Source organism: Dromaius novaehollandiae, unplaced genomic scaffold (assembly GCF_036370855.1).
Source record: "Dromaius novaehollandiae isolate bDroNov1 unplaced genomic scaffold, bDroNov1.hap1 HAP1_SCAFFOLD_37, whole genome shotgun sequence".
In the NCBI taxonomy this organism is placed as follows: Eukaryota; Metazoa; Chordata; class Aves; order Casuariiformes; family Dromaiidae; genus Dromaius; species Dromaius novaehollandiae.
This window is the reverse complement of record NW_026991398.1, coordinates 2,144,466-2,170,319: the sequence shown is the minus strand read 5'-3', so window position 1 is coordinate 2,170,319 and position 25,854 is coordinate 2,144,466. Positions and strand designations below refer to the sequence as shown.

At 52.6% G+C, this 25,854-nt stretch overlaps 1 protein-coding gene across 1 annotated transcript; it reads left to right on the top strand.

Annotated features, from left to right (window-relative positions):
- Positions 1-18,152: 18,152 nt before the first annotated feature.
- On the top strand, positions 18,153-19,112 carry LOC135326218 (olfactory receptor 14C36-like). Its single transcript, XM_064504067.1, has one exon. The coding sequence runs from the start codon at positions 18,153-18,155 to the stop codon at positions 19,110-19,112; it is 960 nt and encodes a 319-aa protein (XP_064360137.1).
- The last annotated feature ends 6,742 nt before the right edge of the window (positions 19,113-25,854 follow it).

The following is a 25,854-nucleotide window of genomic DNA, read 5'->3' as shown; positions in this document are numbered from 1 at the left end:
CCTGTAATCAGTGATTACAATTTTCTGCTCTAATCAGCCTCCAGCGAGTCTTTCTTGCTAGTGGCCCTCAGTGGGATCTATTAACACTCTACAAAAGTTGGGGATTTTCTTCTGACTTTGACTTGAACATTTTGCTCAATCTCCTTGCAATAGCTGAGATTCATGGACTCAGCACCAAATACACCATGGGGCTCATTACAGTGCCAAAAGCCCCAATGAACCACGTCTCTCTCTATAATTTTCTTCAAGTAATGTACGGCTAATTGGTTTCAGCAGTGTAGCTGAAAGACAGTGACTTCAGTTAGAACATAGTGTAAAGGGATTCCTGCTTTTAAAGGTTTTTAGGATTAGTATTCTTATTCAGCTTTCACAATAAGTGACAGCAACATTCTCCAAATGATATAGATCCAGAGTGTCTCCTAAGGAAGTGTGGACATGCAGGAAAAGCAGTGTTCCCCGAGGTCAGACACTGCATGGACACTCTTCCTCCCCATCTCCCCAACCCTGCCATTTCTCTCATCAGCCACCTGGGACTTGCATCACTCCTGTTAAAGTCAAACCTTTCTCCACTGAAGTTTGCAACTGAATGTTACAGCTCATATGCCCCACTTCCCACCTGCTTTCCTTAGAGAACGAGCTGCAAATAGACACAGAAGAATTTTTCTTCATTGCAAGCCAGAAGGGATAAAAAAAAAAAAGGCATGCTATGGTTTCCTAAAATTAATTACACTCCTCAACTGTATGCTAAGTCCAAGCTGCCTCCAATGAGGTCCCCTTTCCACAAGGGATAGCCTGGCTAGAAATGTTTTGGATAGATAGGAAATGCTAGATAGAAACAGAATGAAGGACTTGCCCAGAGGAACAAGTTTTAAACTCCTCACAGTGCAAATCAGCAGCGCAGTATGGGAATGAACAAAGAGTAATGGAAGGAGTTACAGTGTTACAGTGCCCAGATAGCGTGCTGTAAAGGGATGTTAGAAATTGTTAATGTAATCAGGACATGTGGAAACAGAGGAGAGAGCCATACAGCTCCTGGGGGTCCTGCACCATGCTGGGGGCTGTGCTGCTCTTGGGCATCTTGGACCAGGCTGTGTTTCTGTACAAAAGTCTGGCAAACACTCTTTGCAAGCCCCCGGAGAGGAGGGATTTTTCTGGACACTCAGACAACCCAGGCAGGACTCAGGCATGTGAAGGGAAACCCATCCCACCCACACCAAACCCACTGCTCTCAAGCCTGGGACCTTCCTGGCCCCTCAGACCAGGAGCAGGAGGGGGCATGGAAGCATGGCCACGTCCCAGACAAGCCTCTGTCAGGCCTTCAGCTCCACGACATGTCATAGCTTCAAGTGAGCTCTCTCAAGCAACACTTCCCATGGCCCTGGTACACTGGCAAGACTTTGGGTAGACACCCAGGAGACAGGGCAGAGAAAGGGCAGAGACCTCAGGGTGCACAGCGGGGCTCACAGTGTCACGAAGGGCGTGCCACGGGCTGGATAAGCAACTCAAAGAAGTAAACGATTCCTTCCTTTTGCAATGACTTCGAAAGCCCCATCTCTGACAGTATTCAAGGGGGATGGAGTCTCCCTTCTGCAAGAGTCACCCCGGGATTGTGCAAAGACTAGGAAGAGCAGGAAGACTGGTTGTAGGGACGTTCTCAAGCTTCAGCAGCTGCAGAGGTGGGAGCTGGTCACCTCACAAACTTCTGAATGATCCCAAATGCAGTTCCTGTGGCACTGCACCCCCTTACAGGCTCTGCACTGGAGCCTGGACAGCAGCACTGTGGTGTGTGGGCATGTCCTGAGACGCCCAGAGTCAAAACTGTGGGAGATCCAGGGTGCCAGGACTGCACATCCCCCAAGTGAGACAATGTCCTGGAGGGGGTCCAGGGTGCAAGGGAATGTACCCAAGGCAGAAGCACTACCTTGAGGTGACACAGAAAAGCCCATGGACAAACTCACATCAAAGATGAGAAACAGCTTTCCCCAGGCTCAGCCAAAAGGAATGCAGGACAAAATTCATGGGAAATGGAAAACCCCCAGATTTGCTACCTGGGCTGGCCCATGGCTTTGGAGCCTGGCAGGGACCAGGGTCCTGGAGAAAGCCCCATGGATGAGGTGTGTTAAGGGCACATTTACTCCTCTCTGGCATATTCTCTCTGTCTTAAGCACCGCAGATGGAGAAACCTTGCTGAGGACTTTTAAAAACGTTGGTGCCTAAAGGAGGAAGGCCATGTCCTGTCCCATATGGTCCTACATCCTACTTTGACAAAAAGAGCGACCCACAGCAGAAACCACTTTTGATGCTCACCAAAGCATCTCAGCCAATGGCCATGCTTTGTGCTGTTTCATTCCACAAGACTTTGACCCTGGCTTTGAAAAATGCCAAACCTTAAACCAGCCCTGAAGCCCTGGATTCCCACACAGGTCTGCCCAGGGCAGAGACCTGTCAGTGCAGGGTTGTGGAAGTGACTTCTCCATTGCCCCATTTGAGATATTTCACAGCCTTTGACACCATCTGGAGACATTCCTGAAGGATTTCTCAGCAAGTTCTGGAAAATGACTGGGGTGAAAGGAAGTGACTGCTTTCCAGGACATGAGGGGAACTCTCTCTGCTCTCGCCCTGGCTCTGCCATCTCCATGGCAGTGACGTCCTGATCCCCCAGATGACATGAACTGAGGTCATAGTGGGATGTGCCACCTCACACAGAGGTCTCCCTGGTGCCACAGGGGTACCCTCACTTCCCTGCAAGGCCTGGTCACTGCTGGGCACCGCTCATGTGCTGCCTGCCACTGCCCTTTGGAGCCACTCCGGGGCAAGGAGAGGGGATGGGAGCTGCACTGGGGCCCCTCACCAGCAGGCAGAGGAGCAAGGGCACATCAGAGACTTTTGTGTAATGAGACAGGAAGAGTGTCCTTCCTCCTTGTCTGGAAAGGCGAGCCAAGGGCAAGAGGACAACCAAGATGGAGGACTGCTGGACCACTACCATCAGCCCAGACCACAGTTCCTTGTTCCCAGTGCTCCTGAAGCTCTCCACTGAGGGTAAGGGCTTTGGGAGCTCCTTCCTGAGGGGTTGCACAGAGACTGTTAACTGCAAAAAGGACAGTGGATCCTGGGCTGTGGGGGTGGCTGCACACCGCTGCAGGTTGCCACGAGAGCCTTGTTGTAGAGTCCTGACTGTCTGGGGGGACAATGTGGCAGCCAGGACTCCTGGGTGCTGGGGCTCGGCCCTAAGCCCAAAGGATCCTGTGGGGGTGGGGGCAATCCATGGCCAGGTTTCCCTGGGAGTGGGTCCCCGTTTGGGATCTGGCTCTGAGAGGAAAGGGGTGCTGCATCCCAGAGGCTGGGGTGGTCTGCAGTTTCACGGGGCTCCCAAGAGCCTTCTGGAAATGCCCTTTCTGGCAACCCTAAGGTGTCTATTTGTTTGGGAGAACCTCTGTTCCTTCCCCATGGATCCTCTTCTGCCTTCAGCTTGGCGGAGCATGCTTTCAGCTCAGAGATGCCATCTTCAGATGGCCACAGACCCTGTCCTCCTGCAAACTGGGAGTCAGACCTCTGCACCCAAAAGACAGCCTGTTTGCGGGAGCAGCTTGGGAACAGGTGGGGGTGCCATCGCCACCCCACCAGGCCCTGCTGACCCCAAGCCTGTTTCTCTGAGCCGTGGGGGGCAGTGCTGGGGGCAGCCCAGCAGGGCCATCTCCCCCACCCCCTCCCGGCCCCACACCTCCACTGCCCAGCACCGGCAGGCCCAGAGCTGCTCTGGTCCTGGTTGCCCCGGGGCCCTGGGGCTCCTCAGCCCTGCGGAATGACATGCTGGGGCCCAGCCTGGCCCCACAGAGCAGCCCCTGCCTGGCCGTGGCCCAGCCCCGCCGGGTGCAGCTTGAGGGCTGCCAAACCCAGGGCTGCTGCCCACAACATGGTGCCTCATCGCGGGGGGGGGGGGGCGGGGGCGGGAAGGGGATGCAGGGGTGGGGCTGCCCACCAGGTCACACAGGGCCTCAGCGTTGCCATGGCATCGCCCCCAGTGCTGCCCTCCAATTGGCCAGCAAGGGGAGGAGGGCGGGCTGGGCTGGACTGATGGCTCCGTCAGCCAATGGGAGTGCAGCAGGCTGCTGGGGGCCTCGCCAGGGCCCTGCCCCAGCCTCGCTTTTGTCCTGAACAGTGCGTTTCCAGGGCTCGCAGAGAGGCTGTCCCCATGGGTCCCGCCAGGCCCCAGCCGCTGCGGCTGCTCCGGGCCTCTTGCTGGGCCGCAGCCCTGCGGCCCTGGCAGCAGCCGGGAGGGTGTTTGCAGAGCAGCTCTGTGCTGGGAGCTGCTGGGCTCCTGCAGGGCCTGGGCAGCTGCTGGGCGGCCAGTGCTGCCCTGGCTGGTGCCATTAGCCCTGCTCCCAGGCCGGGCTGCAGAGCTGCTGAATCCCGGCTCTGCTGGTTTCCCCCGCTGAGATGCCCTGGCCGCAGTCCTTCCCCGTGTCTCAGAGTGTCAGGGCCCCAAGCAGGAGAGTGCTTGTTGGCCTGGGTGTGTGGAGAATTTGCTAGGTGTGTTCAGCACTGGGGCAGGAACCAGACTTGGGAGTTGCAGGAAGGCTTCTCCCTCTGCCTGGGACATGAGGCCCTGCTGTCTCCAGCTCCATGGTCGCTGCTCCCATGCAATCCTGCTGTTAGGAGATGTTGCCCAGAATTACTTGTAGGCCTTTCTGCAATTGCTAAGTTTCACAGGCCAGGTGTAGGTGCTACCTAGGCAGGAGCTGATGTTCTCTTGGGGCAGTAACTGGTGCGTAATGGGTGTTTTGCTGCACTGTGATCGTTGCGAGGCCCCGGGGTGAGTCCAGGCGGCCGCTCAGGAGCTGGCTGAGCCTTGGGGGAGGCAGGGGCAGCTGCAGGTGGCAATAGCCGCGTGGCCGGGCTGTGGGCAGGGAGGTCACGGCTGTCTGCGAGAGCTGGTCCAGGAGATCCCCAGTGTCAAATCAGCTCTTGGTCAGTAGCTGCCAGGCCAGCAGGAGCCACGTGGCTCAGCTGTTGATGATGAGGTCACTTGTGCCTGAGTCCCTGATAGGCCAGCAGCAGGCAGAGGGGTGTGGAAGCAGACTGTGAGGGCTCCTGGGTCAGAGTACCTGGTAGGGCAGCAGCATGTTCATGACAGGGCATGTTATTTCAAGGAAAATTGTGTCTCTGAGGCCCTTAGACCATCAGCAGGCACCTGGTGGGGGTATGGACTTATGAGGTCACTTCTCTCTGAGCAGCTGCTAGGCCAGGAGAAGGCCCATGGCTTGGATGTTGGTGGTGAGGTCACTTCTGGGTTTGGTGAGTGTGCCGGGAGGAGGGATTGACACCTGCAGAGCTCTACAGCAGTATAGAGACGCAACTAGTAAATCAAGCAGAAGCAGATAATATTCCACACCATCTGTCACAAATGTTATCCCACTGCCTCATCATGAATTAGTACTGCTACATTTAAAATGTGGATGATGTTCACTGGTGAATGTAGACGTGGACTTTAACCATGCACTTCTTCCTAAGTACAGGCTTACAGCCTGCTGCCAGTGGGTGAGGGAGTCCAGCTAGAATTTTTACGCTGCTAAATGAGTGAAGTGCTGGTGTGAGCAGTGACATTGGCAATCTCTGATTTTATGTATTGATGTGCTGTGGAATATTCTTCCCCATCAAAATACCAGGGGGCTGCTGAGATTTTTCTCCCAGATCTGAAGGATATCTCTGTCCTTGGATTCCTGGAGGTGGGAAGTGAGCAGGGCAGGGCTGTTCGGGACTGTTCAGAGGAAGTCCCCGTTGGAAGGTCTGGGAGGACTGGAAGGGAATGGAAGGGCTGGAGAGTTGGTCTGTGTGTGTTTAGGGGCCCTGGGGGTGCCCTGGCTGCTGCCACGTGTGGTGCTGTGCCCTGTGTGTCCCTGCTGCAGAGGCACGTGTTGGCTCTGGGAGGCGAGGGGTCGGAGGTTCGGTGTGTCACAGTGGTGGGGTGCCCTGTGCTCGGGATGGGTGGTGGCCCCAGTGTGTTTGTACTTCTTATGAGAGGAAGTGTCTGGAGAGAGCAGTGCTGTGTGTGGGGAGTGCTGCCAGGCTGGGGAGCTGGGGAGCCCTTGGAGGGGAGGAGGTGACTTGGCTCGCAGGGCCCAGGCTGCCCTGGTGGTGACAGCCAGGGATGCTGGCAGCCTGCTGCCTTCTGTGCACTGAGGTTCAGGCCTTGAACTTCCAAAGCTCTTGCCAGGATCTGCAGCCAGATATGCCACACAGACTGTGAAATACATATAAATATGCAGCTTAGAGTATTTGGAGTAGAAGAGGTCATCTTTCAGAAAGGGTTCCTTGTTGGAGATTCTTGAATTTAACACTTCTGGGGTGTGTACAACCACAATTTTTTTTAGGCTAGCGGCATAGCAGTTACCTCTCTCTCCTGTTAGCAGAGACTATGTGGGTGCAGACACTCTTTTCTTCTCATGCAGCAGACCCTAGAAACTCTTTGCTAATAATGCAGTAGTGTCCCTCAATTAACCCTTACTTAACTATCCAATTACTCCCCCTTCAATCCAGTGAATTGTAGTTGGGGGGGAGAGGGTCTTGAGCTCTTCCTGCTGAAGGCCTCACTGCTTTGGGGCTCTCTGGTATGATCTGCGCACTGCCCTGGCCTCTGAAAAAAAACGTCCAGGGTCTGACATCAAGCAGGAGGCCTCAGAGAGCAGTTTAGATCACATGGGACTTAACAAGGAAGAGGTCTTGGCACAGTGCAGCTCTCAGAGGCACCCTTTCAAGCAGTAGTGCCACTCATTAGCTTTTCAAATGGGCAAAATAAGGGAAACTTCCAAAGATAAAGGATTTCCTCAGAAAATAATTGGCTTTAAAAACACTTCTCCCAGGTGGGCATACCAGAGTGAGTAGTGATGCTCAAGCACTTGCCTGCAAGTCAGCAGGAAATACTTCAGGGGTCATAGCTGAGAATCAGCTTGCACAGCTGAAGTTGTTTGATGCAAATAACTTGCAAGCCCCCTCAGAATTATGTTCCTCACCTTTCCACATGCTCCTCAGCTGAGCATGTTCTGCAATGTGCCACTGAGCTGGTTGAGGCCTGCAGTTCCTGAAGCTCTTGCCAGGATCTCCAGCTGGGATGCTGACTAGATCCCAGTGTGTCTCCTTTCTCCTAGAGAGAGAAAAAACAAACCCACATAGCTGGGTCATCATGTCCATCAGGAGGCTGAACGGCCAGCAGCTGGCAGTGAGCTTGGAAGGGGACTGTGAGGTTTTTTGTACCTCATCATCTGCTGGGCCAGTATCTGATGAGTATCTGATTAGAGAGCAGGCCCATCTCCTGCTGACACAGAGCCTGCAGGCACAGAGCCCTTGCCCTGCTGCCAGCACTACCCTAATGCAGCCCAGGAAGTCATGGGCTGCCTTTGCCATGTGGACGTGTTTCTGGCTTATGCTGCTGTGTGCTGCCTCCCAGAGCCCCCAAGTAGGTCCTTCTCTGCTGAGCTGCTTTCCAGCCAGTCAGCACGCGGCGTGTCCTGGTGCAAGACATTGCATTTCCCTTTGTGAAACTTCATGAGGTTTCTCTGTACCCATTTCTCCAGCCTGCTGAGGTCCCTCTGAATGGCAGGACAAACATCTCTTGTATCATGCCTGTACTGCAGGAGAGGATTGTGTCTCAGAAGCTTGTACACTCTTAGGAGACACAGGACCATGCAGGTGACTGTGAGGTCACTTTTGTGTCCGCAGGTGATGGGCCAGGAGCAAGCACATGGGTGGGAAACTGTCTGGGAGGTCACTTCTGCCAGAGTGCCTGATAGGCCAGCAGCAGGCCCATGGCTAGGATGCTGATTTTGAGGTCATTTCTGCCTCAGTACTGGATAAGCCAGGAGCAGGCACATAGCTTAGATGATGTTTATGAAGACACTTCTGCCTGAATACCTGATTGGATGGCAGCAGGCACAGGGCTGGGTCATGTCCACCTGAGAAGCTGACATGTCAGCAGCAGGCACCTGGGCTTGGACGATACAATGAGGGACCTGGTATCTGACAGGCTGATAGGCTCTAAAGTTCAAAGGCCAGTTTGAGGCACATCATTGCCATGCAGGTGAGTGTGAGGTCACTTCTGTGTCTGCAGGTGATGGGGCAGGAGCAAGCACATGGGTGGGAAACTGTCTGTGAGGTCACTTGTGTCTCAGTACCTGATAGGCCAACATCAGGCACATGGCTTGGATGTTGATTGTGAGGTCACTTCTGTCTCAGCATGTGGTAGGGCAGCCCCTGGCTCATCCGCAGAGAAGGTGTTTGTGCAGTCACTTCTGCCTGAGTACCTGATAGGCCACTTGCAGGCACATGGCTTGGGTGTTGTGATGTCACTTCTGCCTGAGTACCTGTTTGGATAGCAGCAGGCATATGGCAAGTCCAGTCCTTCTGAGAAGCTGAAAGGCCTGCTGCAGGCAGGTGGGCTTGGAAGAGGGCTGTGAGGTTACTTCTAAAGGATCAGCTGGTAGGCCGAATGAAGGCTGACTGGTGGGGACACTATGATGAGAGCAGTTATTTCTCAGAAGCACCTCGGATGGTCATGTAGGCACATGACCATAAAGGTGAAAGTGATGTCACTTCTGTCTGTGCAGGTGATGGGCCAGCAGCAGGCACATTGCTGGGAAAGTGGTGGTGAGGTCACTTCTGTCTCAGGCTGTGATAGACCAGCAGCAGACTCATGGCTGGGACATGTGCATGTGAGGCCCCTTCTGCCCAAGCAGCTGGTAGACCAGTAGTAGGCACGTGGATTGGATGCTGATTGTGAGGTGAATTGTTTGTGAATGCCTGATAAGCCAGGAGCTGGCCTCTGGCTTGGTAATGACTTTGCCATGTCCCTTCTTCTTGATGACCTGATTGGATAGCAGCAGCTCATTTGCTTGGATGCTCCTTGTGAGGTCACTGCTGCCGTAGTACCTACTAGGCTACGCACAGGCACAGGGCTAGGATGTTGACTTTGTGGTCTCTCCTGTCCCTGCTGGTGCATGTCTTGGATGGTGATTGTGAGGTCACTTCTGCTGGAGGACCTGATTGGGTAGCAGCAGGCACAGAGCTGAGTCTTCATGTCCATCAGGGAAGCTGAAAGGCCAGCAGCTGGCCCTGGGCTTGGAAGATGATTGTGAGGTTCTTGTATGTGATCAGCTGATGGGCCTCACTGGAGGCAACCTGGACTTGGCATACAGTTGAGAAGTGCATTTTATTTCTTATGACACTGGATTGAGTTTATTTTTGTTTGATTGCAATTGAGACATCTCTTTGCAGCTAGTTCTCTATGGAAAGCAGGTAGGAATTGATGCACATGAGCTGTAACATTTAGCTACAGCCTTGAGTGGAAAAAGGTTAGATTTTTAGCAGGAGTGCTCTAAGTCCCCAGTGGCTAATGAGGGAACTGTCAGGGCTGGGGAGGTGGGGAGGAATCTTTTCCATGCATGTCTAACATCAAGGATGCTGCTTTTCCTCCATGTGCAGACTTCATTAGGAGACACTCTGGATCAGTATCAGTTGGAGAATGTCATATCACTCCAATTTGTAAGATGAAAAATATGGAAAAAGCTTTAAAACCAGAAATTCTTTCTTTTTCAATACACTCCTGAAACCTCTCCGATTAACCACACAAGAATTGAAGTGCTGAAGAAAATCATGGGAAGAGTCATGGCTCTTTGGGGAGCTATGCATTTTAATGACCCCTCGGGTGTATTTGGTGCTGAGTCCATGAACCTCACAGGCTGAGAGGAGACTGAACAAACCTCTCAAGAAGTTGAAGTCAGAAGAAAATCCCAAAGTTTCTTGGAGTGTTAATGGGTCCCACTGAGGGCCATTAGCAAGGAAGACTCCCTGGGGGCTGATTAGAGCAGAAAGTTGGAGGCCCTGATTGCAGGCAGGCAAAGGCAATGTGCAGGTGCCTCTGATGCCAAGTCAACCTGGATGTGTGTTATCAAGCAGAGCAGCCAGGCACTGACACACAGCTCCTGGGTAGGGCGATCCTTTCCCCCATGTGTTGCCCAGGGCTGTTCCTGGGGGCAGTGCACAGGTCGGGGTGTGCAAGGCCAAATGCAGGACAACGATACAGCACACCTTGGGTCCCTGGGGGAAGGCAGGCAAAGAGGCCCTGGTGCCATAAGAAAAAAGTTTCTTCTCATAGGCCTCAATGGCAGAGACACCAGCCATAGCCAAGAAGACAGAGACCTCAGTTCTGTTGAAGGCTTTCAGCCTTGACAGTGTCCTCAGCCATCTCCACCTCAGGCTGTCCTAAGCTGTCCCAAACCTGCACCTGTTTCCCTGCAGGCAGTAGACACCCAGCCTGCTTCCCCACCTTGCTCTCATACTGGGATCTCTCAGTCTTTACTGATGTGTCTCTGTCCTCCTTGGCTGTTCTTTGAAATGCAAAGCCAGGGGCTGATCACAGACTCCCCCTGGGTGACCTGTTGCACCACAGCACTACCCTTCAAGTGACATTTATTCTTCCAGACATCCAGTCTGTACCTTTCATCTGCAGTTTGTGGCTGTTTCCCCCTTTTGTGCTGTTTCCCACTACCAAGAAAAGCTCCATCATCTCTGAAATCACTCTTCAAGAAGTCACAGGCTACCCTACCCCTGTATTCCCCTTATCTCTAACACTTCACCAAGCTAAAGAAGCCCAGGTCCCTCAGCCTCTCCTTACAGGCCATGTGCCTGAGGACAGAAACCCCATCTTGGCAGACCTCCTCCGGACTCTCTCCAGTTGCTCCCCATTCCTCCAGCACTGAGCAGCCCACACTGGGACACACTGTTCCAGATGTGGCCACTCCAGTGCTGAGCTAAGGGGGATAAGAAGTGCCCTTGCCCGGGTGGCTATGCTCTTCCTAATGCAGCTCAGTATGCAGCTGGCCTCATTTGCAGTGAGTGCCTACGCCGGCTCATATGGCATCCCTCGTAACATCCAGGCCCTTCTCCATGGGGTCACTCCTTTGTCCGTTAGGTTCCAGCCTGTCCTGAAGCATGAGTTGTTCTGTCCCCTGACGCAGGACCTGCCACTTCTCCTTGTACAACGTCATGAGGTTTCTGTTGGCCAAATGCCCAAGTTTCTCAAGGCCCCTCTGGACTGAAGCTCCATTGTTTCAGCTGTAAATGTGTGTGCGCAGATGGCTCATCCTGCCTTGCAGTGCCTCTGACAGGATAACAGCAGGAGGAACTGCAGGACGCTACACATAATAAAAGGAGGTATTAGTTTAAAGGAACTGCTGGCAAAGGTAGGAATCACCATGGCAACCATCTCTGGCCCAGCTTCCTTCCCACAGCAAAGTCAGCTATCAGCTGACCTGGTCAGCAGCCAGGTTGCTCAGGGCTTTAGTCATTTAGGACTTGAAAACCTCTGAGGATGGAGATGGCACAGCCTCTCTGAGCAACCTGCTCCAGTGCTTGACTGTCTGGAGGGGTCAAAAGTTTCTCCTTACACCCAGCCTGAACCTCTCTTGTTTCAGCTAATGGCCATTAGGCCTCATCCTCTCGTCATGCACAACGATGAAAAGCCTGGCTCAGTCTTCTTGGTGACATTCTGGCAGGCGTGGGGAGACTGTAATTAGGTCTGCCCAAAGCCTTCTCTTCTCCAGGCTGAATAAACCTAGCTCCCTCAGCCTCCCATAGTGACAAAGTCAACGTTCCCTGTGTGTGCCTGGGATGTTAATGGTTCTTCCACTCCTTCTGTATTTTACTGGATTTGCTGAGGACCTTAGGCACATTAGATGCAATCACCCTCATGCTTTCTGTGTGTGTCACACTTATTTGGTATCTTGTACTAAGGTACAGGTGTCAGTCTCTCCTCACAGGGCAAGTGCTCCAGCACCCAACCACCTTGAGGGCCTGCCACTGAATTCACTCCTTGTAATCAACGGTGTTTTTCTGAAGAGGGCCCCAAATGGATGTAGTATCTAGATGTGCTCTAATGAGTTTTGAGTAGAGGAGGATAGTAACTTCCCTCCATCTCCCGGCTGTGTTCTTATTCAGGCAGCCCAGGATGCTGTGGCCTCCTTTGGTGCCAGGGCATGCTGCTGGCTCACGTTCAGCTCGCTAACCACAAAGAATCCCACATCTTTTTCTGCAGAGTTGCTGCCCTGCTGGGTGCTCCTGAGCCCATATCACTGCAGGTGATGCACCGAAAGGCCCATATCACTACAGGTCTACCCCGGGTGCAGGACCAGGCATTTGTTTTGTTTGTGAATTTCACAAAGTTTCTGGCAGTCCATTCCTCCTGCCTGCTGAGATCTATCTGGATGGCAGCCCTCAACCTTACGACTGTTCTCCTGATTAGGTGCCATCTGCAACTGTGATGAGAGTTGTGTCCTCCAGGTCACTGATGAACCTGTTAGACGGGACAAGTAAGAATATAGACCCCTGCATCCTCCACTTGTCACTGGCTTCCAGGTAAAGCCTGACCCATTCACAAAAACCCTCTGAGCTCGATCATCCAACCAGCTTTTTTCTCATTTGGTTGTCTACCCAGCCTATCATAATGCCTTACTTGTTGTGAGACAGTGTCAAGCACCTTGCTAAAATCATGACATCCACTCCTCTCCTCTCTTCCATAAGTGCTGGTCTTTTATCACAGAAGGCAATCAGGTTGCTCAGGAATGATTTAGCTTCAGAAAATCCATGCTGACTGCTCCCAGTCACCTTCTTCACATGCCCGTAACTGTAATGAGAGAGGCATCATTCCATGAAACATTCTTCATGAAAGCTAGGCTGAATGGCTTGCAGCTCCTTGGGGTGCCCTTGTGGCCTTTTTTGAGGATGGACACAACACATTCCTTTTTCTGCTCATTGGGAATTCCCTTGATCTTCACAGCCTTTCAAAGGTGATAGAGAATGGTCATCTTGTGATAGTGACGAGCCCTCTCAATGTCCTTGGATGCAGCCCATCCAGTCTCATAGACTTGTATGAGTTGAGTTGCCTCACTCAGCTGTCATCCACTGTTGGTCACTCTTCTCTTCTGAAGTCCTGACTCTAGGCACAACAGCCTTGGAGACTTTGCTGGTGAAGACTGAAGCCAAGAAGGACTTGAGCTCATTCCTATCTATATTTGCTACTACTAGATTCCCTGCCCCATTCAGCAGTGAGCCCACATTTTCCTTTTCACCCTTTTCCTGCAACTGAAGCAGCAGCAGCTCTTCCTCATGCCCTTGATGTACCCTGCAAGTGTCTTCACTTGGGGAGCTTTGGCTTCTCTAACACCATGCCTGCTTTGCTGGACAATGTTTCTGAATTTCTCCTTTGCAGCCTCTCCTTCCTCCTGCTTCCGGTATGCTGCCTTATTGCCCTGGAGCTCAGTCTTGAGTTCCCAATGCAGCCAAGCCGATCTCCTGAGATGTCTACTAGTTTTTCTGAGTATTGGGACGGACCGTCCTTGTGTGTGGCAGATGCTGTCCTTAAAGACCTGATGGCTTTCCTGAGCTCCTAGACCCTTCAGAACTGCCTCCCATGGGAACCCCCACCATCCCCTGAACAGGCCCAAGTCTGCTCCTCTGAAGTCCAGGGTCTGTGCTCTGCCACTATCCTTCCTCTCTCTGCTCAGGATATAGAACTCTACTTTTTCATGGTCACTGTAGGCAAGGCTGCCACTGCCTATCCCATCCCTGGTCAGTTCCTCCCTGTTTGAAATTAGTGGATATAAGAAAGTATCATGAGTATTGTCCCATCATACACCTGTGCTAAGAAGTTGTCCCCGATGCCCTCCAGAAACCGCCTGGCCTGCTTGCACTCTGCTGCTTGCCCTTCCAGTTAATATCTGGGACATGAAAATCACCACCATCACCACCACCCTAAGAACCAGGGCCCGTGAGTCACAGATTTGTTCACATTGCTTAAAGGAGACTGCATCCAAGCACTCATGCAAAGCCTTGCTTCTTCCATGGAAGAGCTCCACACATCTGAGCTGCCCCTTCACACCAAGGACATCCCCCCTCCTCATCTTCCTTGACAGTCTCTCTTGAAGAGCTTGTACCCTCCAATAAGAGCGCTCCAGTCATGTGGGTGCTCCCACCACAAATCAGTTCTTCCAATGATGTTGCAGTCCTGTGACAGCTTGTGCTCCTGGCTGTGCCCCAGCCTGCAGGCATTTGCATCTCTTTGGGCTACAGAGCCTCAGCTGTGGCACAGAGAACAGATTGGTCATGGTGAAACCAGTTACCCAAATCCAAGGACACCGTGTGTACGATGGCCCCACTTCAGAGCAGAGACATGCTGGCATAGATAGCAGGTGGCAATGTGATGGTGAAAGGAGGTTCCCACTGAGAGAGCAAACCCTGCAGTGCCCAAGGCCAGGGAGAAACAGAGCTGGGCTGTGCAGGAATGGCAGGAGAGGGGTTTGCTGCCTGAGCCGACTCTGCAGCACCATGGGGCCTGTGACAGAGGTGGACTGATGTCCAAGCAGGACAAGGTGCCACTGAAGAAGTCCCGGGGCCTAGGCAGCCTGTGATCGAGCCACCCTGAGGTCATCATTAGCCCAGTCCCTGGTCATAACATCCAGGGGTGAGAAGAGGTTCAGGGGGGAGGAGAGCAAGAGGGTTTGAGAGTGCAGAGACTAGAGCAGAGACCTTGGTGTGATGTGCCTCCCATTTATGCAGCACACTTGAACGTAGCTGGGATGGACTTGGCCTAATGGCAGCAGTGGGGATCCAGTTGTTTGTGCACAGGTAGGAAACCTGAGGGGCCCTGGGGCACTTGCCCAGCACCACTCCAAAGGGGCATGGTTTTCCTGCAGGTGCCATGCTGTATGTGCTAGAGACATGTGGTTGTGCTGGACACCCCAGGCATCAGATATGATCCCTACCTATGGCCTATCTTATGTCATTAAATCACATGTCTGCACTGAATTCTGTTAGCTTTTGGGACTGCAGAGGTCTGCCTGTGTCTCTGCTTCACAGTGAGTGGAGTTCTAGTAGGAGCAGTAGGCATCTAGTGTCATTACAGAAGGCCAAGGAAACTCCCCACCTGGCCCCCACCTGATGTTCTGGAAGGATGGGGGTCTCATAGTCACTCAGCCAGAGCAAGCAGACACTGGCACATGCCTTTAACCACCTCTGTCTCTTCAACTGTTACCAGGTGTTTGTGTGTGGGCAACTGACTCATTCTCCCTCTCCAGTGATTATAACGGGAGCTTAGACAAGGAGCTCCCATGCAGAGCTCTGTGTGTGCTCACTTCAGTTTTGGCAAGGGCAATCCCACCTCCTCTGTGTTTGTGGAGTTCACAGGAGAGATCTGAATCCCACCCCAACCCAGGGGCTTCTAAACCAGCGTGTGATGTCCAGATTGACTCATCTGAATCAACACGCAAACCATGTGTCAATGACCTCCCTTCTTGTCCCTGTCTAGGTGTCCTGCCTAGTGAAGAGATAGGAATAGGGGCTTCCAGAGTGGGACATTTCCACTGATCATAGATAGACAGCCTCTGATGAAATAAGTTGCAATGTTGGAATCAGTTTCTCTGCACTCTTTAGCAAAGGACAATAGGCGATTATTTTAGTTTACTGCAGTGAACATTTCCGAGGAGGAGGGAGCACAAGGGACAGAGACATTTGTGTCTTCAGCTGGGCCTCTGCTCCTGAGTGGGACCAGGCTCCTGGGATGGAGGGAGCTCCTGACAACCTGGCAGCACTGCCCAGACACAGCTGTGTGCAGGAGCAGCTCCTCTGCAAAGAGCAGCAGGGCTGCGGGCACTGCCTGCTGCTGCTGACATGAGCTGAGAGAAGGCAGAGAGGAGTGCAAGGCAGTGTGGAGTGGGAGGACAGAGGAGAGCTGCTTGTGGGAGAAATCTTCACATCCCTTGACACAGTAAGTCTCTGGCTGTACAGCAATATTATTGAGGTTTCGGGAGGGATCTTCTGAACCCATTCCATCCCATGACTGATAGGCTTTTTAAGAATTGCTCTCCCTGTTCTTCTAGTGCATAAGAGGAGGAGATGCTTTAGAGCAGGGATTCCCTGTCACACCATCTCAGGGACAGGGCATGCTGCTCCCTTCTTCCAGGTTCAGCTGCATGGGGGTGAAGCCTGGATGTGCCCTCAGGTCTGTGCAGGGCTGTAATTCAGACAAGTTCAGAGCAGTGATTCTGCTGCCTGTGAGGGTCAGCACTCAGCCTGCCCAGGGAGCTCCCCATGGCACTGCAGGGAGAAGCTCTGGGTGAGAGGAGCGACCCCCAGCAGGGCAGGTTCATTCTCCCGCTGAGAGGGTGCTGTGTGGATCAGGGCTGCTCACAGCTCTAGCTCATGCACAGGAGATGTCTGAGGAAACTTTCAAGAGAAATATCAAGAGAAGGGCTACCTGAAAGAGAAGGAGCTTTGCTTCTGGTATCTGCACTTTCAATTCCCTCATTTTGTCAGGGAGAAAAAAAGAAAGACTTCTCTGTTTTGTCAAGGAACTGGGACTCCTGAACCTTTATTCTGAGAGATTAATAGGTCTGTGAGAAATCTCATCAAGCTGCTTTAGCCTCACCTTAGTCTACAGACAGCATTAGCATCACCTGTGTGGCCTCATGGGAGTTTATCTCACTTGCTGCTTAGGACCTGCATGCACAGAGATGCCCCTGGCAAGTGCCCTGTCCTGGGGGGCTTCTGTAGGGCAGAACTGAGCACACAGAGGGTGGGAAGGGGTCTGGGAGCACAGACTAGGGAAAAGATGTTGGGACAGAGAAAGAGCTTCCAGCAAGGACAGCTCCAGGCAGCAGAGATGGGCAGGGAATGAGAAGGAACTGCTAACAGAAACATCATGGGAGAATGGATTTAGGCAAGTCATGGTCAGTACTTTTGATGCTGATGTCTTCCTCTGAGCAAGTGCCCTGTGTCTCCTCTCCCACCCAGCAGAGCCTCTGCCCTGAAAGATATGGAGTCTAGGGCATGAGCCATCTTCTCTGCAGCCAGACGTCCTGCAGAGGAGAGGAACCTCTCTCTTTCCACGGACCCGTTTCATGCTGTCTGACAAAGTGGCTGAGGGTGACTGTCCTGTAATGTCACCATCTGCAAGGTGGCATGTCCAGGTGGGTAAGGCTTTCCTGAGTTCCCATCTTTCTCTCTTTTCTCCTTGCCTCCTTCAGCAGTAGGATCACGGGGTTGCTCCTTCTTTCTCCTCCTGTCCATGCTGTTCCTGTTCTTGCTCTCAGGTCTCAGGGGTGGGGTTCAGACATGAGTGCTGCAAGTTGTGCAACAGAGGGATCTGCATGGAAATGAGATTTCCCCAGCCCCCTTCTGACCTGTGGAGCTCTGGGGTTGGGAAATGAGCTGATCCTCCCTTAAGGAGAGACCATCTTCAGTCCTAATGGTCCTTTGACCGTTTCCTTTTTGGGTCCTGCTGGGCTGCGAGCTGCCCTCTAGAAAGGCACAGCTGTCTCATAGCATCTCTGTGATATCTAAGAGAGAAAAGAAGAAGGTGCAGAGATGCTGAGAGTATGGAGATAGTGGTGGGAGGCTGTATATAGGCATCTGAAAAGAGCCCTGTGTGTCCTTGGCTAGAAGGGGAGTGTGCAGACCTCCCTCTGGTCCAAGGCTGGATGTCTGCACTTTGAAACTGGCTCTCAGCAGTGGCTGGTTTCTTTTTAGGGCAGCATATGAGTGTGGCTTATGCTCCAGCTCAAAGACATGCAAGCACAGGACAGCTTGGAACAGGACTAATAGACTAGCTGTCCTCACTCTGCAGCAAGGGACAGTCAATCCATTTTTCTGAGGACTCAGTAGAAATGCTGAGGATTTCCACCTTCAAGGAACAAGTCCCAGCGGTGACATGGACATGCAAAAGAAAATAAATAATATTAAAAAATCACTAATTTTTCTTTTCTCCAACCTCATTCTTTGCAATTCAGAATGAAGACACTAGAAAGCTCTTCTATAGGCAAAGTGAATTTCACCTGACAGAAATAGTCCCCTGTTCCCACTGCCATACAGCAGGACAGACTCCTCTGGAGCCCACGGGCAGAGGCCCCTGCTCCTCACGGCAGCACACTCAGCCAGTGCAAAGTAGATCTCAAGCAAGGGAGCTGCATAGAGATCCTCTCAGTAAAGAGAAAAGCAAAGTGGGGGGTTGTATGAGAACTGCAACAACTGGGGGCTTTTTGCTTGAAAATTCTCTAACTTCTCAATGTCTTTTCTCCTTTGGACAGTCCCCCATGCATGGAGGTAGCAAAATGTCCAACAGCAGCTCCCTCAATGAGTTCCTGCTCCTGGCATTCACAGACACATGGGAGCTGCAGCTCTTGCACTTCTCGCTCTTCCTGGGCATCTACCTGGCTGCCCTCCTGGGCAACGGCCTCATCATCACAATTGTAGCCTGCGACCACCGCCTCCACACCCCCATGTATTTCTTTCTCCTCAACCTCTCCATCCTCGACCTTGGCACCATCTCCACCACTGTCCCCAAAGCCATGGCCAATTCCCTGTGGGACACCAGGGCCATTTCCTACTCAGGATGTGTTGCCCAGGTCTTCCTGGTTGTCTTCTTGTTTGGAGGAGAGTATTCTCTCCTCACAGTCATGGCCTATGACCGCTTTGTTGCCATCTGCAGACCCCTGCACTACAGCATGCTCATGGGCAGCAGAGCTTGTGTCAAAATGGCAGCAGCTGTCTGGGCCAGTGGTTTTCTCAATGCTCTCCTGCACACTGCTAACACATTTTCAATACCACTCTGCCAAGGCAACACAGTGGACCAGTTCTTCTGTGAAATCCCCCAGATCCTCAAGCTCTCCTGCTCAGACTCCTACCTCAGGGAAGCTGCGGTTAGTGTGGTTACTGCCTGTTTAATGTTTGGGTGTTTCGTTTTCATTGTGCTGTCCTACGTGCAGATCTTCACTGCTGTGCTGAGGATCCCCTCTGAGCAGGGCCGGCACAAAGCCTTTTCCATGTGCCTCCCGCACCTGGCTGTCGTCTCCCTGTTTCTCAGCACTGTCATGTTTGCCTACCTGAAGCCCCCCTCCCTCTCCTCCCCAGCTCTGGATCTGGTGGTGTCTGTTCTGTACTCGGTGGTGCCTCCAACTCTGAACCCCCTCATCTACAGCATGAGGAACAAGGAGCTCCAGGATGCCCTGAGGAAAGTGATTTCGTGGACATTTTTCAGCAGTGGTAACATTGCCATTGCTCTCCAGAAGTGACACCCATGGTATCCCATACCAGGACTGAGCACTGTTTGTTCACTATTGTTACTATGATTAGTAATGTTTGTTATCCTGTTGCTGCACAAATGCTTGGGTTCATTCTAACTGTACTGAGACTGCTCTGTCTCACCTGGTGCCCATATAGAATTGTTTCCAACACTGGGTCAGAGCTGACTCCCTCACAGTATCTCTGAAATAAAGTAGGTTCTTTCTGGTGTAGAGCTTGAAGGCTGGGCTTCCTCCAAAGCTGCTGTCAAGAATAGGCCCAAGGAAATCATGACCAAAGGGGCTGCTGCTGATGGGGTTCTCCATGGGTTCAGGAGCAAAAAGCTCATAATCATGTAATGATCTCTTAGAGACCAAGGGCTGGATTTAGGACTCCCCCATCGGTGTCCAGTGACAGTGGAGGGGATGAATGGTCACAGATTCACATAGCCAGAGCTGTGCCACACGTTAAAGCACAGTGTCAGATGCCTGTCCTTCTGGAGGGGAAGCTGGAGGTGCCAGGAGAGCTCAGAAGCTCTCCTGGGACAGCATGTTCTATGGGTGGGCAGTGAGAGGAGCCTCACAAAGTGAGAGGCCCACCAAGGTGGAGTCAAAGATAAAGTACCAGAACAAGGTTTCCACAGGCAAAGGAGAGGCAGTGGGAACCCAGCTGGCACAGGGAAGGGAGCTTGGAGAGCGATTCATGTCACTCTCTGTGAAATACCACGGGTGGGATCTAGAAGCACACCTGGACACAACTAGCTCCCTTGGAAATGCTCCACAGTCCTTGCAAGCACCTGCCACATCTGCAGCCCCCCTGCAGGGATTAGAGGCTGTGATCCTCTTTTGGTTGGGTCTGCTCCCACCCTGACCAGCACGGCCAGTGCAGAGTCACCTCATGGCCCTGTGGCCTCACAGCCTGCTCATTCTGCAGAGCAGTGCCAGCAGCTTGGGGCTCTGCAGAACAGGGGAGGGGGTGTGGGAGTGGCCAGCAAGATCAGAGCAGTGACTGGGAGAGATGAAAAATGGAACTGGGCTTGAAAGTGTCTTGGAGAGAAAAATGCAGATGCACATTTAAAAAAAACCAAACAAACATTCAGAGTGTGGGTACACTAAAGCGAGTTCACAGTGCAGATCCAGAAGTCCTTGCTGTCCTGACCCTCCACATGGCCTGGGTGGTGCCTGAAGCAGGATTAATGCTCCCCACCCTCCCAGCTCATAGTGCCATCGTCCCTCCTGGTGGGTGGCACCAAAAAAAAAAAAAGGCTGGAACCCTTTGTGGAAGCCTGCATTGAAGGAAGCAGGACCCAGAAGCCATATCAGTTTGCTGCTGTCCCTCAGGCCAGGTCCCCAGCACATGCCCTTGAGACAGTCTCCCTCACCCTGCATGCTGGTCCTCACCCCAAAAGTCACATCCAGAAAGGGGTCCATGCCCAGCTGGAGGACTGGGCGTCCTGCTGTGAGCTCTGGGAGGACCAGCCCTCTCCTGGGTCCTCTGCAGGGCTGGCAGGGAGCATGCAGAGGAGGTCCTGGGGCCACCTACTCGGCCTGTAGACCATCCTCCTCCCATGGGAGCCCTCAAGCAGAGTGCTTCAGGGCAAAGATCCAGCCCACCTTGTTGCATGAACAGAGAGGAGAAGCTGTCCCAGGAAACTCCTCACACACCCAGTCCCTGGTACCAGCCATCTCCAGCACTGGCCATTCCCCATGGTCCTGGTGAGGGCTGATCTTTGAATGTGACCGGCTCCGTCTGCCTGCTGGGCTCAGCACCTGTATGGGGGGAATGGCCACCCTGCCTGGCCTCTCCCTGGGCCCAGACCCCAGCAGACCCCAGAGCATGGCCTTCTGCTAACCCTGGGGGACAGGATCAGGGCTGGGCAGGGGCTGGGGACTGGTGGGAGGCTGCTGGGCAGGAGGGCCTTGGGGGAGGGGGCACTGAGGGCTGTCATGGGAACCATGCTGGGGGACATTTCCCCACCCTGAACGCACCCTGTCCTGTGCGGCGCCTGCACAGTGGGGCCATGGGGCCACATGGAGGGCAGCAGGGCTGGGCCAGCGCAGGGACAGGAGGGAGACAGGAGCCACGACACTCCAGAAGCTCCCGACAGTCCTGGAGGGGAACCACTGCTGCTAGCAGAGTCGGGGATTTCTCGAGGGCTGCAGCCAGCGGCACAGGCTGCCAGGACTCCCAGACCCAGCACAGGTGGTTGGAGCCCAGTAATGCAGCTCACGGTGCCCTCCGTCCTGCGTCACTGTCCTCTCTCAGGCGCACTGTCAAGTGTGTCACTCCCTGCACAGGCAGGGAGAGAGGCTGATGGAGGTCTTGTGTTCTCACCCCTGCTGATCTCGGCTCTGCCCTGGTGTCAGCCCACAGGCTCTGCCCTGGGTCATGTCATGTCTCCCTACACTCTCCTCTGAGACCATGTAGAGACTTGCAATACATAGCTCTGCTTGGAGCTGGCCACCACAGCCCACCTGCACAGGGCCTGGAGATCTCAGCAAGGCTGTGCTTGGAGGTGAGGCTGTGATTGTCCTTGGTCAAAGTAGATGGGATGGTCTGGCTGGGGCCAAGGAGAGGAAAGGACAAGAGACAACAAGGAGAAGATGCAGTAAAGCAAAATTCAAAAGAGTTTAATGAAAACAAAAATAATCATGAGCGCTGAGCAGCATTGGGGCAGAGGCCCAGATTTTTTTTAAATTCTCCTGGAGAAAGCACTCACCAACCTGATCTAACTGTAAAGTTAGCCCAGCTCAGAACAGATCATGGTCCTGGAGATCTCCAGCAGTCCCTCCCAATCCAAATCCTCTAGGAGGAAGGGGCTGGAAGGAGGAGTCCTGGGCAGGGGACACTGCTGTGGGGTTGAGGCCTTGCTGGCATTTGTACTGCCTGGTCAAGCCTGTCCTCAGAGTCACACAGGGAGTGAGTTCATCCTCAAAAGGATGGTCTGTGAAGAGACAAGAGGCAGAGGAAGAAGGACAGAGAGGCAGAAGAAGGGATCTGGAACATGTCAATTTAATTAAAGTAGCTCCTCAGAACAAAGTTTCTCCATGCAGAGTGTTGGTAGCAAATGTATTTTGATGAATAATGTGTATATGTATGTATGCTTGCATAGACAGACTAATGACTCTAGTGCATGAACACGGTGCTGCCAATTAAGAAAGAAAAAAATATGTGGCAATGGTAAAAAAAAATGTGTGAAGTTTTGTAAATGAGGATTTTTTTAATCAGTCACTGAGTTATTCTTTGAGAAGATTTCAACTTATAACTAGACTCTACTTTTTGGGCTTGATTCATTTGGCCACGTAGAGAGGCTATTGCTGCCTGAGATGGCCGGGGGTAGCTGTGTTGCTTGTACACCTTAGCTGTTAGTTAAGCTAATGCCTGAAAGGCATGTCCCAACCTTGCCTACACACTGGTGGCACCAACACCACGTCTCTGTCACTCAGGGGGTGGAGTGCAGTGAGAACACCCGCGGGAGATCTGGTGAGGAGTCAGGGGACTGGCAGAGTACGTGATCACAGCCCAGCGTGTGCACTCTGCACACTGATCAAAACCCCTCAAGGCTGGACACGCATATTCCGTTTGGTCAACCATTTCTAGCTGCTTTGCAGCCAGGAGCTACTCAAGGTTAGCACAGCTGAGATAAGGAAAATAGTTCTAGGAGAGAAAAGGGGCCCTTTGGGTACACAGAGTGAGTCCTGCCTGGGCATCCGACCTGTGCGTCCAGCAGCCTCCCATCAGCAACCCCCACACACAGTTCCCAGTTCATTAAATATACTCTGTTTAACCCCTCATGAACCTTGAGTGTCTCTATACTGGTATCTGACCCTCCCTTTCCTGCCTTGTGGTCACACCCTCCCAGAAAAAAACAGCACATTTCTGTTTACAGTTTTCCCATGGGCACTGGTTTTGTTTGCTTGAACCCTCATTTGGTGTTTCTGAGATTATTGCCCTGGTAATTCCTATTTCAGCCAGGAATTCCATTGAACTAGAACCTCCTTTTATTACTTGTGGTGTCCTGCAGTTCCTCATGCTGTTATCTACTTAGAGGCAGCACAAGTCAGGGAGAGCCGTCTGCACACACACACACATTCACAGCTGACACAGGAGAGCTTCAGTCTGGGGGACCTTTAGAAACCTGAGGGTTTGGCCAACAGAAACCTCCTGAAGTTTTACAAGGAGAAGGGGCAAGTCCTGCACCTGGGGAAGGATAACTCCATGCATCAGGGCAGGTTGGGACCTTACCAGCTGAGGAGCAACCCTGAGAACATGGGCCTGGGCATCGTGAGAAATGCCATACAAGCCAGGGGGGTACGCTCATTGTGAATAAGGCCAGATGACTATGGGCTGCATTAGGAAGAGCTTGGCCAGCAGACCAGGGGAGCCATTATCCCCCTTGTCTCAGCACTGGGGTGGCCACAGCTGCAGTAGTGTGTCCCAGGGTGGGGCTCCCAGGAGCTTCTCTTGGTAGTGGGAAACAGCATGAGAAGGGGAAACAGCCACAAACTGCAACTTGGGAGGTTCAGGCTGGACATTAATGTGAATGAATGCCACTCAAAGAGTAGTGCTGTGCTGCCAGAGATCACCCAGAGGGAGTCTGTGATCAGCCCCTGGCTCTGTGTTTCAAGGAACAGCCAGTGAGGATGGAGAGACACGAGTAATGGGAGGGGGATCCTGGAGTGGGAGGAAGGTGGGCAAGCAGGTATACAGTCTGCTGGGACACAGCAGCAGGCATGGGACAGTGTAGGACAGCCTGTGGTGGAGACAGTCAAGGGCACAGGCAAGCCTGAGGGCCACTCAGCCACCAAGGAAACCCAAGAGGTGTCATGTCATTGTCCTGCACTTGGCATTGTGCTCCCCCCCTGCAGCCTGCCCCCAGGAAGAGCCCTGGGAAACATGGGAGGAAAGGATCTGCCTTCCCAGGGGCTGGGTGTCCATCCTTGCCCATTTTACTTGATCAAACACATCAAGGTTGACTTGGCATTAGAAACACCTGCACATTGGCTTTGCCTGCCTGTAGCTGGTGATCACCAATTTCTGCTCGAATCAGCCCGTTGGGAGTCTTTGTTGCTCATGGCCCTCAGTGGGACCCACTAACACTCAAAGAAACTTTGGGCTTTGCTTCTGACTTTGACTTCTTGAACATTTCATTCGATCTCTTTCCAGTAGCTACAGTTCATGGACGCAGCACCAAATACACCACGGGGATCATTAAAATGAAAAAGCCCTGATGAACTGTGTCTCTTCCCGTAATTTTCTTCAAGTCTTGTATGGCTAATTGGAGAAGTTTGGGTTGTGTCACAGTGGTGGGGTGCCCTGTGGTGGGAACGAGTGGTGGCCCCAGTGTCTTGGTGCTGCTCTGCGTGGGAGGAGGTGTCTGGAGAGAGCAATGCTGTGCGTGGGGAGTGCTGCCAGGCTGGGGAGCTGGGGAGCCCTTGGAGGTGAGGAGGTGAGTTGGCTCGCAGGGCCCAGGCTGCCCTGGTGGCCAGAGCCAGGGATGCTGGCAGCCTGCTGCCTTCTGTGCGCTGGGTTTCAGGCCTGGAGTTTCCTCAGCTCTTGCCAGGATCTGCAGCCAGACATCCCACACAGACTGTGAAATACATAGAAATATGGAGTTCAGAGTGTTTGGAGTACAAGAGGTTGTGTTTCAGAAAGGCTTTCTTGTTGGAGATTCTTGAAGTTATCACTTCTGAACTCTATAAACCACAGGTGGTTTTTTTAGGCTAGAGGCAGAGCAGTTGCCTCTCTCTCCTATTAGAAAAGGCTACGGTGGGATACTGCCCATATAGCTAACTGTTGCAGACACTCTTTTCTTCTCATGTGGCAGAACCCTCCAAACTCTTTGCTAATAATGTAGTAGTATCTCCCAATTGCCCCTTACTTAACCATCCGATTAACCCCCCTCCAATCCACTGAACTATAGAGAGGATCTTGGGCTCTTCCTGCTGCAGGCCTCACTGCTTTGGGGCCCTTTGCTGCACTCTGCTCCCTGCGCGCTGCCCTGGGCTCTAAAACCAGACATCCAGGGGCTGACATCCAGTGGGAGGACGCAGAGAGCAGTTTAGATCATGTGGGACTTTTTTCACCCACACAGTTAACAAGCAAATGGTCTTGCCACAGTGGAGCACTCGGAGGTGCCCTTTCAAGCGGTCAGTCATTAGTGCCACAGTCATTAGCTTTTAAAATGGGAAAAACAAGGGAAACTTCCAAAGACAAAGTATTTCTTCAGAAGATAATTGGCCTGTAAAACCACTTCTCCCAGATGTGCAGTGACTACAGTGAGTTGTGATGCTCCAGCACTTTCTTGCACGTCTGCAGGAAATACTTCAGGGGTCATAGCTGAGAACCAGCTTGCAAAGCTGAAGTTGCTTTGTGCAGATAACTTGCAGGGCCCCTCAGAATTAAGTTCCTCACCTTTCCACATGCTCCTCTCTGCTCTGAGGGAGTCATTTGTGACCTGACAGTTCAGGTGTCCAACTCAGCTGAGCACGTTTTGCAGTGTGTCACTGAGCTGGTTGAGGCCTGCAGGTTCTGAAGCTCCTGCCCAATCAGCTCGTACACAACCTGGGTCTTGGTTCACTTGTGGACTCTTCCTTGCAAGTGAACCCCCTGTGAGATGAAATCCCAAGTGTGGATCTGAGGCTAATTTGGACAAAGGTGCCCTCTTGGCAGTGAGGTGTGGATAAAAGCAAGTGAGGGTCAGTTCCTTCTGGAGTGGTCCAGGGCTTTCCCAGCAGGCCTTGTACAGTTCAT

What these genes read in the sequence shown, in the direction of transcription:
- LOC135326218 (XM_064504067.1), top strand. Translation starts at nt 18,153, where the DNA reads ATGTCCAACAGCAGCTCCCTCAATGAGTTCCTGCTCCTGGCATTCACA.